We start from the raw sequence: 16,785 nt of genomic DNA on the forward strand, positions 1-16,785 counted from the left end.
TGCTGAGAACTTTAAGAAACTTTGCAAATTCCAACTTTACTCTGAATAAAATAACCAGAAGTTACTGTTCTCTCAACATTGTTCCAGTGAAAATTTTTCAAGTCTCATCTGAAACACTGTCCATTAACATTACCGATAATCAGCCCAAGTGTCAAAAGAGAACATTTCAAAATAATGCTTTGCAGTTACAGAGGCTATGAAATTTTAAATCCAAATAAGCCTTTTAAAAAAACCCCTATTTTTTCACAGGAACATAAACTAAAACAAATGAAAAATAATGCCATTACACAAAAGAATTCTCATCTCCAATACCAGTGAGCCACAGAAATTTTTCAACAATTTGACTTTGATAAGCACTGTAAGAAGAGAGAGGAGGGGCAAGCAAAATTACATTTCCCAGAGGATACCATTAGAGGGGGCACAAAGTCTTTCTGCAGTGTAAAAAAAAGATAAATTTAAAATACAATTCTGATAATCAAAACTGAAAATATTCTTACCATTCCATTAAGGAAAGACCCAGAACCTTTTGGGTTTTTTAAGCTGGCTTAACAATTCAGAATCACAAATTATTCTGAGTTGGAAAGGGACCCACAAAGGTCAAGTCCAGCCCTTAAGTGAATGGCCCATATGGGGATCAAACTTATAACCGTGGTGTTCCATGCTCCAACCAACCACCTGAGCTAATCTCTGGATAACACTGTAACTACATGGTGACTCCAGCCTGTAGTCACGGGCTCCAGTCTCTATTTGTGTCCAATTTGACAAATACTCAACAAGCAGGAGAGCAATCCCATGCACTTTACAGTCCTTTTAACTCCCTCCTTAGACCAACAAGGCAAACATATTGCCTCAAAAAAACTACAAGTAGGAGTTAAATGATATGGAGAAGATATTACCAAGTCTACAAAGTCTACAAAGCAAACCAACCAATTCTCATTAATTACAGTTTTTTTATTAAGACATGGGGAGCAGCAAATACTAAATGCTTCCATTGATGCCACTTGCTTTCTTCCTACAGAGCTCCTGAATTACAGGCTATGTTTGATCTGAAGGAGGTGGAACTGTGAAGGTGGTCAGTTATGAGGACTGTTAACATGCTTTAGACTGTGGTTGAGTAAGACTTAAACATATCAGCTCTGTGGAACTTCAGTCTCCTCTTTGAACCCTAATTAGTAAATGCCAGGACCATCAGGTTAGGCGGGCTGTCTTTATCTGATCCCACGGTGCTTAATTTCAGCCGCAGTTGGGAATGCAACTACTATATGAGAGGGACAGAGATCTCTCTAGCTGAGGCATTCTTTGTGTACAATCCCCTCAGCCTGAGAAGCAACACTGAAGGCAAGGACTTTGACTTAGAACTCCACCATCAGTCAGGTCCTCCACAACATCTGACAGCATTACTTAGGATTACAACTGATCTTTTTGACTCTTCCATGAGACTTAAAATGGTATTCTAATGTTATAATAAAACTGATACCTGTTAAGTCCTTTGCCAGGTCGGGATGGTTCATAAGGCAGTGACTTGCAAATTTGACACACTCAAGGCGAATAGGTACATGGATATCATTAAACCTAGTTAGAAACAAGACAATGCATTACAACAACAAAAATTCCACTTCTGCCAAAGCAATCTGTTAATTTCTACACAATATCAAATATTTCTGAAAATGTATTTTATGCTTCCCATGCATGGTTACATGCATACAGCATCTCCAGTTTCACAGTATTAAGCAGACTGTCTTTAGCTTAAAAAAAAATTTCACATAGTCATTTGTTGATTCATGTTACAAACATGAAAAGAATTATCTTCTCCTGCCACACATTAAAAACTCCCAGGAAGACAAAAACCTATGAGAAAGATGTGTGATATATTTAAATTTCTTTTCTGTAATGCTACACATAATTAACCATGAGCCATGTATCAGAAACTCAAAATTTTATAAGACTGGGACATTCATCCCCTCCTTATACTTCATGACAGAGAACAAACAAATGCACATTTAGTCTACTACCATTTTTTTCTGAGATGGATCATTTAATAGGATTTCCTTTTGGAAGGCAGAACTAGATTTGATGCTTAAAATCTAGTATTTTCTCATTTTTAATTTTTATATGAGTCATTTCATAACAAAACTGTTGATGCAATTAGTTACAACTCTTCCAAAATTAAATGCATTCTCAAGATATCCTCAAAATCCTTGGTATAAAACAAATATATAATGTTATTTTAGAACACTGTTGTTGTTGAAATATTTATTTATCAAATAAATGGAGTTTAAGGAATACCTGTTTTAGTAAAAGCCGGGTATATTTTCAAAATCAAGAGATTTTTATGAATGCTTCCTTCAATAACAGAGCTATTATAACTTTGTGTAAATTTTTAAAAGCAGTATATGTATATATGTGATTCATAAGTAGTAGAAAACAGTTATTGTGAACAAACTGCACATTATCATACAGTAACACAATGAAGCATTTTCCCTTGGGCCCAATCAGATGTGATATTTTTTGATGACATTTCATGCTTTAAATAGCTATATACTTTCAAGCAAAATACCTTGCTTCAATTAAGATACTTATATTCTTAAAAGTAGCATTTCTTTGAGGACTCTGCTTTTGATGATTGAATGCAACATTATAAACTATGGCATTTGTAGTAACTTTTAGAATTTAATCTTCTTTTATCAAATCAAAAATATTTTCTTTATAGTAGACAAACTGGAGTTTCTCCTGACTACAAGCTCCAGCTGCATTTTCTATCTCAAAGTGGCAGAATATTTCAAAAAACAAAAAAACTAGGTATGTTTGCAGCATTGTAAATACTACATGCTTCTTTTAATGTAGTCCTATAATTAAAAAAAACTGAAATTCATACACGAAGACTGTACATGAAAGCCTCAAGAGCAGTTCTAGTATCACCAGATACTAAAAATGTCATTTGATGCTGTTTTAAAATTAATCCATCATTGAATAGTTTCACTTTTGAAGAAATTAAAATAAAGTATTAATTTTTCTTGACAATGGCAATAAAGCTAGTTGAAAACAAATGAACATTAAAGACATGATTTGTAAACTTTCATTCTGCAGAATGACAGATGTAGAAGATATGTGTAAAACTGCTTTAGCATTTTCTGCCAGATCTCAGATAAAGCAGCAGGAGGGAATTCACACTTAGCCATGTCACTTTAACAAAAAGAACCAAAACCAGCTGCATTTGACTTCACTGAATGTTTTTCCTCCCTAGACAGGGAATAATAATAAACCAGAATATACCTCCCCAGGTAGCACTGCCAAAGTGGTTTGTTTTGAGACGCCAACTCCGAATCCTTCGCCCCAAACATTTTTGCTAGAAGTTTTACAACTTGCAGACGTTCTTCATTGTCATTGCTCTGGAAAATGAACAGATTTTTTTTTTTTTTAATTTAAAAGGAAAACTAACCCAAAAAACCAGAGTTCTGTTTTGTACAGTTTTTACACCAAAACACTTACAGATTCCTAGAAACACCACGATACAGATCAATAGAATTCTCTTATATACAAATGTCTATCTCAAGACAAAAACTTCCTTATTTTTTTGAGAAGACAAAATAATAAAGACTCTAAAAATGAAAAACAATATAGAGACAAAAAATATTGTGAACAAATCCTGGTGAAAAATACATCTTTTTAATACTTATTTACAGTTTACTGATTGTTAGGAAATCTGATAGGTGCCTGTAAAAATTCAGACACAAAACAAAACTTACAAAAGTCAGTCTATGCCTGTCTGCACATAAAGGTTTACAGTTCTATAGAATAATGCTTAATTCAAAATATTAGTTAAAAATAACCATTTCCAGAATACAAGTTTCTAGAGAACATCAGATTAAGTACCCAAGACCTGAGATTCACAGAATGTGGTCCTGTATTCGTGCATGTATTCAAAACTGCTGAGGTACAACAGATAGTCTTCTTTTTATATTTAAAATGAGCACTAACAATGGTAGTGGAAATATACTGGAGAATACCTTGTTTTATCATTGTTTTGCACTACATTCTTTAATACAACACACAGCATATTAATCTTCATACAGTGGAAATGTATGCTAACATTTGTGTAATTAGCATGAACTTACTGTTCACCAAATTTTTTCCCTTTGCTCATTAAAGGGAGTAAACTCAATTGGCTGCAACAATTCCTTGAAAAGGGGTAGATAAAATTAATTTATATTAATTAGATATTATTAATCCCTTATTATTCCCAGGGGTTTTTTTGGTAAAAAGTAAGAACTGTGTAAAATACTGCCTTTTTTCTAGCATCTTTGAATTCTTATTAGTTCAGCATCACCTTTTGAGCATGAACAAGAAATAAGAGCACAGTATAGCTGTTGGAATTCTTTTATACGACACCACCATTTCAGAGACAAACTATTTCTCCTGACTCAATACCATAAAAGGGTCGAAACATTTGCCAGCATGTCTTTTTAATTCAGAATCCTAAGAGCAGTAAAAGCATTTGTAAAATCCTTAAAGTAACAGAGCGAGAGAAGTGAAGGATGCAGTAATTTCTAACAGTGATATATAACTACATTACAAAAGACTAATTCTTTTGCATACACTTCAGTATTAAGTATTCAAAGCATTTATGGCAAATCCATTAATATGGTTTTTTGCATTTGACTAATTTTTTTCCAATTAACATTCACACAGACATTACTGAAAGCATTCTACAACCACCTCCTCTTAATCTGGACTAAATTATAGTTTTTTCTTAATGAGTTTCAGCCCATTACACTATAAATTCTTATTCTGTGGGCCATGGTTAAGAATTTCTAATTTTTTTTTTTTAAAGGCCTACATTAGTCCAGCCTCCATGACTTACATCCTATCTACTCTTGCTCAAACAGATAAAACATTAAAATATTAAGCATCTCTGATTTTTTTTAGGTAACCAGCACAGCCTCAGAGCAAGACACTCTAGAAGGTAGAAGGAAGGAGCCAGGTGGAAGAGCTGGGAGCACACTGAACATTCAACCACTTAATTATACAGCCAGAAATATAGACAGAAATAACCAAACAGAACAAAACAAACCCACAAAACAGCAAAACCCTAAAATATCCTTAATTAATTAGCTGCAGAAGAAGCTTTTGCTGTATCAGCCACTAATCCAATTATAAGACAACCCACTTGTGTTTCTGGTCCTGTTGTAGAAACAAATACTTGTGGGTTATGGACCTTGTTACATAATTATGTGTGGTCCCTTCTAAATTTCATGCCCTGATGTTGGCTTCCTTGAAATACACTCCAAGGTTATATACACTCCAAGGGGTAACGAAAATACACCTGTACTTCTTATTGAATACATTGCTGCAACAGTCTCTCCTCTTTATTCTACTTTAACAACTTTTTCGCTCACTCTCACTCTTTTTCAGGGTGAAAAATAAGGGCACCAAACACTGAAAAAATCTTAATATTTCTCCATTGTGTGAGAAACTCTGTACTTGAGGAGTCACACCCTTCATCTCTTAAGTAAATCCAGCAATCTAATAGTGTTCCATCATGGCTCATCAATATAAATTGACATTGAACATGGATATTTTCAGTTCCCTATACATGGTCCCAGCACACAGGCAGCTGCTCTTTGGCCTAAACATTTGAGTCTGTCAGTAACGGCAGCTAAGCCAGTCAGATTGTTACCACTATATAGTCCAAAAGAATAGGCAGCACTCAGGTTCTGGGGAGATTTGGGAATAAGAAGTAGACACATAACCTGAAACTCTTGAAAATTTTAATTACCATATCCAGGAAGAAAGGTAGCTCTAAAATAAGAAGGCAAATTTTTATTGATTTTATTTATTATATCATATTGTTTTAGTAAAACAATAAGATAAAAGCCTAAACCCCATTACAATTATTTCCAAAAGAGTCTATTCATAAGCTTTCCATTCTCCTGAACGTTTAAATGTTATTTGCTTTCTGTAACATGGAGTTCCAAAATTCAAGTACAAAATTTGAAAAAAGTTCCTTTACTTCAGTTTCTTCTACAAGCTGACCTACACAATAATAAATTCTTAGCTCTTTCCCAAACCCGTAATGCTTCTGCGTTAGCACTAGATCTCAATAAACACACCACCTTAAAGTGCCAAGATCAGGCACAAATGACTGACCCTCATAGAAGAGGTTAAGTGAAATTAATATAGTGTTCATTCTCCTGTTAATTCCCCAGACTCCTTTCCATAATCAGACAAAAACCAAATTACTAGTAAGATGCAACCATGATTTCACACAGCTCTCACAGAGCTTTACAACAGGGTTCTGCCACCTGAGAGCACAGGAGCTTTTTCTTTACATAAATCTATAGAGGTGGGGCAGGTTCACCCCAGTCAAAAGCAGAACACTCACCCAGTCCCTCTCTCACTCCTCTCCAAGAGAGAGAGGAAGGGAAGAGAAGGAAGGTTAAAATGCCCACTGATCAAGAGAACAAGAATTCAATATGTAAAGAAAAACCTATGTGTGCAAGCACAGCAAAAAGAGGAATTCATTCACTACCTGCCATAGGCAGGGAGATGTCCTGGCAGTTCCTGGAAAGTAGGGTCTCAACTCACATAGGGTTCACTTGGGAAGACAAACAGCATGAACACAAATTAATCCTTTCCTCTTCCTTTCCCATACCTTATATTGCTGAGCACGTGTCCCCTTTCAACCTGCTGCCCTACTCAGCCTACCTGGGGGGAGGAGTGGCACAGGGAGAAAGCCTTTACTTGTGCTTTCACTGTTGTACCAAAATGGCAAGGTGCTTTGAACACTAGGTGGCCACATCGTTTACATCCCAAATAGTGAGTAGGTTCAACAGTATTACTGAGGCTACTAAACTTTTTCCCAAGTTTCATACTAAGAGTTTTTAACCCCTCTACCTCATTTGACCTCTCATGGTCAAAAATTCATTTGATCTCTGATGAGCAAGCCCGTGGATTTCACCCCCATTCAAAGAGACAGTCCACAGTCCTAAACCCATGAAGATAAACTAGAAGGCTTCCTGCCAGAAAGAGCACAAAAAAATTCATGGAGATAGAGAGCAATGAGTCAGGCCTGTCAGGCAATGAGTCAAAGTCGAAGATGTTTATTTACATCCTCAAACTCCCATCAGCCGCACAGACTGGGAACAAGGCAGCCCAATCAACTGGAAAGCAGCGGCGACAGCTCAGTGAAGCTCACCTGGTGGTTAGGGGAAAACCATCATCACTTCATTTTCAAAGTATACCACAAAACCATAGGATCAGAGAGTTATAAAGGCTGGAAAAATAAAATCTTTACAATGTTTGAGCCCGGCAATTAATCAAGCATCACTGTGTTTACAAAAGGAACTATTCCACTTCCGTTCTCAAAATTTCCAGAGACGGTGATTCCACCACTTCCCTAAGAAGCCTGTTCCAATTCTTGACAAGTCTTTAAGTGAAGAAATTTTTCCTAATACCACATCTAAGCTTCCCATGGTGCAACTCGAGGCCATTTTCTCTGGTCCTGTCACTTATTACCCGGGAGAAGAGACTGATCCCACCACTTCGCTACAACCTCCTCTCAGGCTGTTGTAGAGTGAGTGATGGTATCTCCCTTGAGACTCCTTTTCTTGAGGCTAAATGTTTAGAAGCAAAGAAATAAGATATTACACAGAAAGTCTGTTTCATGTACAGAATATGCAACTATAGGTAATATTGACAATGCCAGGAGGAATCCCTTCAAAATCATGCTGAACTTGCCAATTTTACAACTGAAACCAAGCTTGCACCTCAGCTTTCAAGTGAGTCAGAACACTTGATGTCTTTCTCAGGTAGGTCTACTGTGAGTGTACTTCATCTGGCTAAAATTTGTTTTGACTTACTGCCTTTGAAGCCAACTAAAAAGAAATGCATATTTTCAAAAATACATAGAAAATTATTCAATTTGACTTTGTAAAGCACAGCTAATATGTCCCCTTCCGTGTGTCCAATGCATGCAAGATGAGATCATTCTGGCACATCTCCACAACTCAGTTGTTCAGACAATCACAGCTTTCCTTCAACACTGGACACAAGAGGAAAGTTTTTCACCATGAGATCAATCAGCCATTGGAATAATCTCCTTAGGGAGATGGTAGATTCCCCAACACAGGACATTTTAAGATCCAGCTAGACAGTGTTGGGCCATTTTGTCTAGACTGTGCTTTTGCCAAGAAAAATTTTATCCAAATGATCCTTGAGGTCCCTTTCAATCTGGTATTCTATGATTCTATGAGCATCTGCTAAGGAATGGTACAAATCTCCTAAGCAGCAAAGCAGCAATATGAGATCTTGGAAAACACTAACTGTCCCATACCTCTTAAGCACTACTGGAGTATTTGTCTCTAGTATTTGCCTTCTATTAACACAAGTCTGTATTTGAGAGCCATATCAGACAATTTCATAGAACAAAATCTGGATGTTCCTGTGAAACTATGTATTTGATCTAAATACAAACTTTTATTTAAATACTTAGCAGTTCATGGTAAGCAAGCTCAGAAGGACAAGGTTCCTTAACTGGGCATACAAAGATACAGTACTATGTGCCAAATCCAGAAAAAACTAAATGAAGCTCTGAATGATATGCAGGGCTCATTGAAGCTCTTGGCTATTGTATCATTAATTTTAATTGACCTTTATCAAAAAAGACAAGTCCCCTTTCCCAGTTCTCAGTATGGATTATCACGCATGTTTTTTTCCTTTACCAGCCACCTGACCCATGGTTCCATCAACCTTAACAGGGTTATTGCTGTCCAGTTTCTTTTAACTCAAAGCAATAAAAAATTGGCTGTCTTCAACCATAATCACTCTGAGTTTCGCTGAAATCACACTCTCTTCTCAACACACTAATGAGCTATTACCTGGAACTGAATTTAAAAATGTCAACACTAGCTGCTGCTGTTTACAATAACTAAAACTATTGTTGGAGTGGAACGTATTTAATCATCGCTGGCAGGTCTGCACGTAGAATGAACTTGTGTTGATCTGAGAAAAAACACGGGTTGACTATATTTCATTAATATTTTAGAACATTTATCCTCAAAGTACTCCTCTCACCACTGAAAGATCTTAAAGACCGCCCCCAACTCCTTTAGAGCCATAAAATTATTTGGTTTAGGAAGGACTTTTAAGGACATCCTTCTACCACCCTGCCACGGGCAAGAACACCTTCCACTAGACCAGGTTGCTCAAAGCCCCACTCAGCATGGCCTTAAAGAGTTCCAGAGATGAAGCACCTGCAAGTTCTCTGGGAAACCAGCTCCAGCATCTCAAAATTTAAACTACATGGATCCCATTCCAAATAGAGGTGCTTTTTTTCTTCTTTAAAAGACAGGTCATTTGACAGTCAATGGGAAAAAAACAGCATATATTATTTTTTCTTATAACCTAAAGTATCAGAACATACACCTGGAGTAAATAGATGATCACAGTGCTTTGGGAATAGTACAAACTAAACTGAGTTCAAGAAGACATGGGGGAATAAAAGTGGTAAGAATGTAATTATCAAAACCTACATGTCTCCTGGAAACATTGTTAAACTGGATCTTGCAGACATCAAGTATGAACCACTTACCCTTAAGGGTTCAGACCACAGTGAGAAAACTACACTAAGGATGAAGGAGACAGAAAGCAACAAAATACTCGTACATCATCTGAAAAGAGGACACTAAAGAAAACAGAAATGTAAACATGAAAAAAATGTGTTCTAAATGAAGAAGTAGAAAGAAAACAGGGAAATGCTTAGGACTGAAATCAGCCAGCTGAAGAAAGAGACCAGAATTTTTTCCAGCATGGGGAAAGAGGGAACAGAAAACCAAAAAACAAACAAAAAAAACCCACCTAAAAATCCAACACAACAAAACAACCCACAAAAAAACAAACAAAAAACACACAAAAAAAAACCCTGAACAAACAAACAAACAAAAAAGGTTGACACTGGCTACTAGACTGATTCCAATAAAATAAGATTCAAAAATTAAATCAGTATTGAAAATCATGAAATATGAGTTGATGAAGGAGTAGGACAATCATTTAAGAACCTGCAGATTTTAGTGGACTTCAAGATGGGAAAGATACTGCAATCATATACTATTATGGCAGCAGGTAAGATCAAATACTCTGAATAACACCTTCAGATGCAGAAGTAGTATTTTTATTGGAGTGAGAATGATAATTGCTTGCCATCTGTAGGAACAGGAATTAGAGGCTGAAAAAAGGTCTGCTTTGGAGACACAGACAGCAAGCAGTAGATTGAACCCTATTTCTCTCGCAAATGTGAACAGAATGATAAAAGCATTTAAGAAACCCCTCATCCAACAAGTGATTGCTGCCTGCCTAGCAACAATAGAGAAAAGTGATAGGCATGAACAAACCACTATGATAATAAATGATACAATAAGAGGCCAAAGGTGCTACAAACATAAAATCTGTCCTCTGTAATAAAAATACATTCAAACTTGCAAGTGGCCCATTGCACATCAGCTCTCAAGTTTAGTAACAGATCACATACAAAAGGAGTAATATTAATCTAATCACATTCCTCACAGAAACCCTGTGGAATGACAGACAGAATAAAAATAGTGCAGAATAAGGGGAGAACCAACTGTTTTACTGCATTTGTCCAAGCGATGGAAACACTTTGAAAAGGAAGTCAAGAAGAAAAATACCCATTAAAATAGAGATCTAACACCAACTATCCTTCAGACATATGAAACAAGCCTGAAAATCGTAAGTCACTGCAGCAATTGCTACAAGACATACTGATGCATTTCAGTTGTCTGCTTACCTCTCACAGAACTACATTTGGGACAAAATCATTAGTATATATATTCAAAATATTAGGTCTTTTACAAGAAATAAATAAACCCAGAAATAAAACAGGTCAAATTCTGAAGTCATCCAAAAATGTGAGTTACTGCCTGAAATATACAAGCCAAAATCATCTACCAACCAAATCCCAAATATATACACAGATGCACTGTAGGTTAATACACTTACATTTTTGAGGGGTTTTATTTTTTCCTTTAAACAATGCAGAGAAGGTAATTTTTACATATATTTATTAGTTTTATTTGCCAAATAATTTGAAGAACTTGTCATTAAAAAAAAAAAAACAACAAACAGTAATGGTCAAAGCATACATGTTTCAAATACATAGAAAGGGTAGAAAGTGCTTACCTTAAGTTTGAATTCTAGCTGTGGCAGAACAGAAAGCAAGAGGTGACTGTCAATATTGTATAACTCCAGAATCAAATCGAACACATGCTCTGACAGGTCACTAATTGATGTTTTACCAAGCATGAGGACTTGATTGAAGAACTGGAAAATAAAACAGATTACACATCAACAATGAGAATATACATGCACTCTTCTAAATCCTATGCTAAATCCTAAAACGTTAAATGACTTTTAATCTTACAACATTAATTTCTCTACTAAAAGGAAAAGGATGGAAGGTGGCACACACAGATCAGAATTCCATAGCAGAAGTCTTAAAATATAATTGTCATGTATCAAATATTATACATAAAGGAAAACACATTAAACAAGATGTTTACCCCAGCAGGCCTAAATATAATTAAAGAAACACAACTTAAAAGAAGTTTCAGTGCATCATATCTTTTTATAATAGAACTATATTCAGAGTTATTCCACTACTGAAAATGATCATTTCAACAGTATTGTAACATTTAAAGCAAGGCTGAAACAACTGGCTAATGACTGCACTACACAGCTTACAGGTTAAGGAGTTGAAAGTAAAAGCATAGGAACTGATAACTGATTGTTCCAGAATTTGTATTTACAAACAGCATAATGCAACTGTAAAGCAAATATTCCTTCTTGGTAAACTTGACATATTTGAGGGAAACGTCATACTTCTCATTAAAGAAAATATTTCTTTAATGTCTATTTTCAACTATGTCCTCTCTGGTGGGTAAGAAGCAACTAGAGGGGAATATACATAATAGAGTGAATCTTATATTAAGTAAAGGACTTTCTTGAATAAATGTTTTGCTTTTCTGGATACAGAGTTGCTTGAATGTATATGATACTGGCTAGGAAACTAACTCATTCTGTGGTTTTAATGCATCTGAAAGAAAATTTTCAAAACTGCAAAATACTTTTCCCATGTGTGAAACAAAGAAAAGAAGACTCCATAAGGAAGATTCTTATTGTGCAGACTTCCTCAAAGCTCACTTTGTAATCTAACCTTACAGATGAACATTAAAGATACATTCCCATGCAGCAACACCTTCCCAAACAGCAGGTCTGAGTTTTTAAAAATCTTAGTAAGTACCCAGTTTCTAAGTGTTACGAGTCTGAAAGTAATAGAAAGCATTGAAGATTTTCTACTGTTTTCAAGCTCCTGAGGTTTTGCATAGATGCTGAAAGACCTGCTAAATCCCCCGACTGCTTAAAAAATAAGAGTTTGGGGTTTTTTTTTCCTATTGTGCAACTCAAGGTCAAGCACACTCCCCTCTGATCTTTACTTCCCCTCATCCCTATTCTATTACAGTGTCTGTGACGTCTGCATTCAACTCTGCTACAATCCTCAATCCACTCAGTTTTCTTCTTTACTACCATTTCTTAAGATTGCTTCCTCTTCTATTACTGTGATAACAGCACTAAAATTCTGCTCTATCTTGAATTCTCTTGGCTCTAAATGAATAGATTTATACCCAAGAGTATTGAAGGCAGAACAGAATTTAATAATAAATAGTCTTATCTCCTCACTAAAAGACCAATTTTTGCTGCAGAAACAATGTGTTGATATATTTTTATCAGAACAATATATATAAATACATTTGATCTTCCAGTCACTCTAAGGATTAACTCACAAAGTCTTCCAAGACAGTAGAGAAAGTAAATTATCCACCGCATTTCCCAAATCTCAAGTATTAAGTACTTAATAGTTTCTACAAGGTAAAGAATTTGAGTCAAAAGGACAGGTTATGCAGTGCTTCATTAATACAATCATTCTCTCAAAGAAAACTGAAAACCTGGAAAAAGTTATTTTTCAGCCCTTTTCATTTCTTCATTCATACTTTTTATAAGACAGTTCAGTTAGAGAAAGTATTGATTTCCATGTTTGTCTGCAGTCCTCACTTACATTAGTAATGTATGGTTCAATTGCTTGCGCCGTCCTCTTCAGCAAAGCCTTTGCCAAATCATAAGCTTGCTTGTTTAAATTCTGGGGAAAAAACAAACAAACAAAAACCAGAAGAGTTATAAGCATATTCATTTATTTTAAAACAAACCCAAGAATTTAAAGCCATCATGTACTGATAAATGCATTAAAGAAATAGCCTGTTCTTCTTATATTTTCAGTAATAAAGTTAATATAGTAAAAACAAAGCTATTCAAACAAAGCTTTGTAGTGTCCACTGGTATTACTGAAAAAAATTTTTAAAAACGCCTGGCAGATGAGGGCTTACTTTTCAGTTGCACATCTAAAACTGATGCTCATTTAACTCAGTGCCTGCATTTTACTGCTCCTCCTTATCAGTTTTCCTGGAAAGTGATACAAAACAAGACGGAGGCATTTACAGTCATCACAGAAGACTCTGAACAGGACAGAAAATGCAATTCTGCCCTTGTATCAAGCAGCCACCTGTGAGTCACCACCACAGCCTCTCCATCACACCATGCAAAGATACTCAGTCTGTTGTCAGAGACAGAAAAGAAAAAAAGCCCTAGAATTTCAGTTAATGGGAAAATAAAATCTAAACTAATACAAAAAATTTAAAAAACACACCCTCTCTTCAACATTCCTATCCTTTCATTTGTCTAATTGGGTTATTGCTCTATCATTTTTCTCCCCCTTTCCCTGCACATATTCTCCATCCTTTCTCCAATTTTTGTATCACAATTATTTTTCAAAAATTTTCAAAGAAAATGCAACTCAGCCCTTGTGATACCCACTGCAGAGCTGATTAACACACAGAAGAATGAAGAAAAAAGTCTTCAATACACAAGAATATGCAGTATTTTAATAGCTAAAAACCTCTACAAAAAGACAGAATTATACATACATATACATACATATATATATACACATATAATATATACAATTTTTATTGGGGGCAGTTTGTGGTTGCTTTTTTAAAATATTTCTCACTATAAAAGGAAGATAACTTCTTTTAGCGCAATGAAGAGCAAACATAAAATGCCTTGCCACACCCAGGGTATTTCTTTACCTGGGTACACTTGATTCTTTAGAGTTGTCTGAACAAAAGACAGGATTTGCAAAGCTACAGAGAGTATTGTCTGAAATTTTAAAAACCCTATAGAACTATAGGCTTCTAAACAGCAGTGGGAAAAGATTAACATTTTCTGATAATATAAAACAAAAAAGCCTTTGATTTGGCTACTGATAAAATTAAGTGAGGTGACTGAACTTGAAACACTACAGACTCATGTTTGAAGTGTCTGTTTTATTCAAAGCCAATACAGAAGGTGACTAAAAATTCCAATTCTGGAAAGACACTTTAATATATAAAATGCTAGCATCTTATTACAAAACTGTACAGTTGTTCCATGTCCCAGAAAAGGGGAAAACACTGCAGGCTGGATTGTTCTTTATGGTCACAATAAAAAAAAAAAGAAAGGTACTTCCACAGGAATCATTTGTTTTCTGTTACTCAGAATCGTAATGGTTCAGGAAATAAAAGGCACAAATAATTATAACGAGGAAAGTATCCCAATTGCAATTCTTGTTCTGATCCTTCTTGACTTCACAGTTCACTTCCAGCAAAACAAAGAAAACCACTTTCACCTGGGTAAGAGGGAACTCTGGATCATGAGAAAGATCTGATTTAGTATAAAACAAGTCTAAACAGTAGACCTAGCACAGAAGAGTTTCAACAGGCAGATCTGTTCTGATTCACATTAGTTTCAGCTTGTACCTTTTGCACAGCAGTTCACTTCAAAGCTTAATGTTCCCCAAGATAAATGCTAGAAATGGCTATTTGCAACCCTGAGTAAAAAGGAAGTGTAATGCAAATATCTATCTTAAAAAAGTTCTAGAGGAAAAATAATCTAGAGCACAAGCAGCTAAGGAAAGTTAGGTATTTTTTTCATGCCTTGTGTACTTAATTTAGTGGTGCCAATACTCATGACCCTCAAATGTCCAGAAGCCCCACTTTCTGGAAATAACAATATCAAAGAAGTCTTAAAAGCATACAAGAGTTTTCTCCTAATTTTCCAGCTTCAGGATAAAAGCTGAAACAAGAAAAAGTGGTGCTGCCTTAGGTGAAATGCAAACAGGAGCAGCCCAGCCTTTACCAAGGAGGTTCAAAGATCTTTTACAGAACCAAACCTTCTGACTGAGTCAACAGTCACAAAAGTACCCTAAAATTTCTTCTCCTGAAGGAGAAATTTTAAAAGGATAACATCTAATTTAACAAATTTCTTCTCTGTTTTTAGACAAGCTCTTCTACCATTATCATCTTTACAATCTTTCCATAGGCTTGGAAATAAAATTGATGTGTATTTCAAGATCATTTAATGATTTAAGAAAGCCCTCATGATGTGGACAATTATCTTAATCAGGATGCCTTTAGGAACATGTAGGCATCCAGTAGGCATAAATTTTTTAGAGCGCTGAACAGGGTAGAAACAACAGGGTACCATCAGTTAGCAATATTGTTTAAAATAATCATTAGCAATTACTACATCTTGACCATATTTAGTTTTCATCTTTGGAAAAATAAAAATTGATTGATAAGCAGACACCAAAGAACCGCCTCTGAGAAGGCACAACACAAATCTTCTGCAAGAAAATTGAGGTTACATTTAACATCTGAATCAGACTTTTCCCCTGAAAACTTCCAGCTTTGTTTCAGAAAAGAATGTTAATAAACAGTGGAGAAAATTTACATTTTTTAAAATCTTGGGAGACCTCCAGCAATAATATCTGAATAGAGGCTATCTTGGTCAATCACAAGTTCTCTCCTTTGTCTCAATTTCTACCATGATTTTTCAGCATTTGTTGATGGCATTTCAAGCTTTTTATACTTTGGGAAGACATCAAGAGTTTTGCCAACTCATTTCTCATACCTGCTTTTCTCTAGAATAACAAACTTCTACTTTTCAACAGAAGATGCAGTGGTAAGCTCTCTGACAGTATGAAAAACACATTTTTGTGCTTAAACAGACAATATTCGTCAGCAGAGTATGCCACAGAGCCTAAATCATTTGTTCTTGTACAATGGGGTTGGAAGTGAAGGAAACTCATACTCACTTGATTTTTTCTCAATTCCTTTTTTTCCCAGTTACCTCTCAATAAACAATTTAACACAGATAAAAAATTATGAGAGTGAAAAAATTTTACCCATCCCTTAAAAGAAAATTAAAAAAAGCAACAGAAAACAAATGTATGTCCCTTAAATTTTATTCACAGAAGATGACTAAGCTAGCATCAATTCAGCCTTTATTTTGTAGCTCTGGGAGGAAAATCAAATGTTAAGTCTGTATCTTGTGCAAATATTCCAGAAAAGCATATATTGTCACATATTATTTTCTTGGAATTTGAAAAGCTTCTTCAGTTTTATTATCAATGCACAGCAGTCGAATTAGTATCCAAGAGCACCTGACAGAACAGTTTCAGGAGATTCTCTTGCTCTCCTGGGGAAGGTAAACAGATTCTTAAGGATGGCTGACAAAGAAAAAGCTCAGCTGAAGTGTTGCCAAGATGGATAACACTAAATATTAAGCAAATTACTAGTACTGACAGTTAAGAATTTAATTGTCAATATCACTTTTTCTAAA

General features: G+C 35.4%; 1 protein-coding gene across 4 annotated transcripts in view; it reads right to left on the bottom strand.

Annotated features, from left to right (window-relative positions):
* Positions 1-16,785, bottom strand: part of PDS5B (PDS5 cohesin associated factor B) — a 100,015-nt gene that overhangs the window by 49,947 nt on the left and 33,283 nt on the right. For all 4 annotated transcript variants that reach the window (XM_058845047.1, XM_058845029.1, XM_058845039.1 and 1 more), the window contains exons 7-10: positions 13,127-13,207; positions 11,194-11,334; positions 3,274-3,389; positions 1,478-1,572 (exon numbers count right to left, since the gene is read on the bottom strand). In XM_058845047.1, coding sequence (XP_058701030.1) covers positions 1,478-1,572; positions 3,274-3,389; positions 11,194-11,334; positions 13,127-13,207 — 433 coding nt within the window. The remainder of the gene's footprint in view (positions 1-1,477; positions 1,573-3,273; positions 3,390-11,193; positions 11,335-13,126; positions 13,208-16,785) is intronic.

Source organism: Poecile atricapillus, chromosome 1, assembly GCF_030490865.1.
Source record: "Poecile atricapillus isolate bPoeAtr1 chromosome 1, bPoeAtr1.hap1, whole genome shotgun sequence".
NCBI lineage: Eukaryota > Metazoa > Chordata > Aves > Passeriformes > Paridae > Poecile > Poecile atricapillus.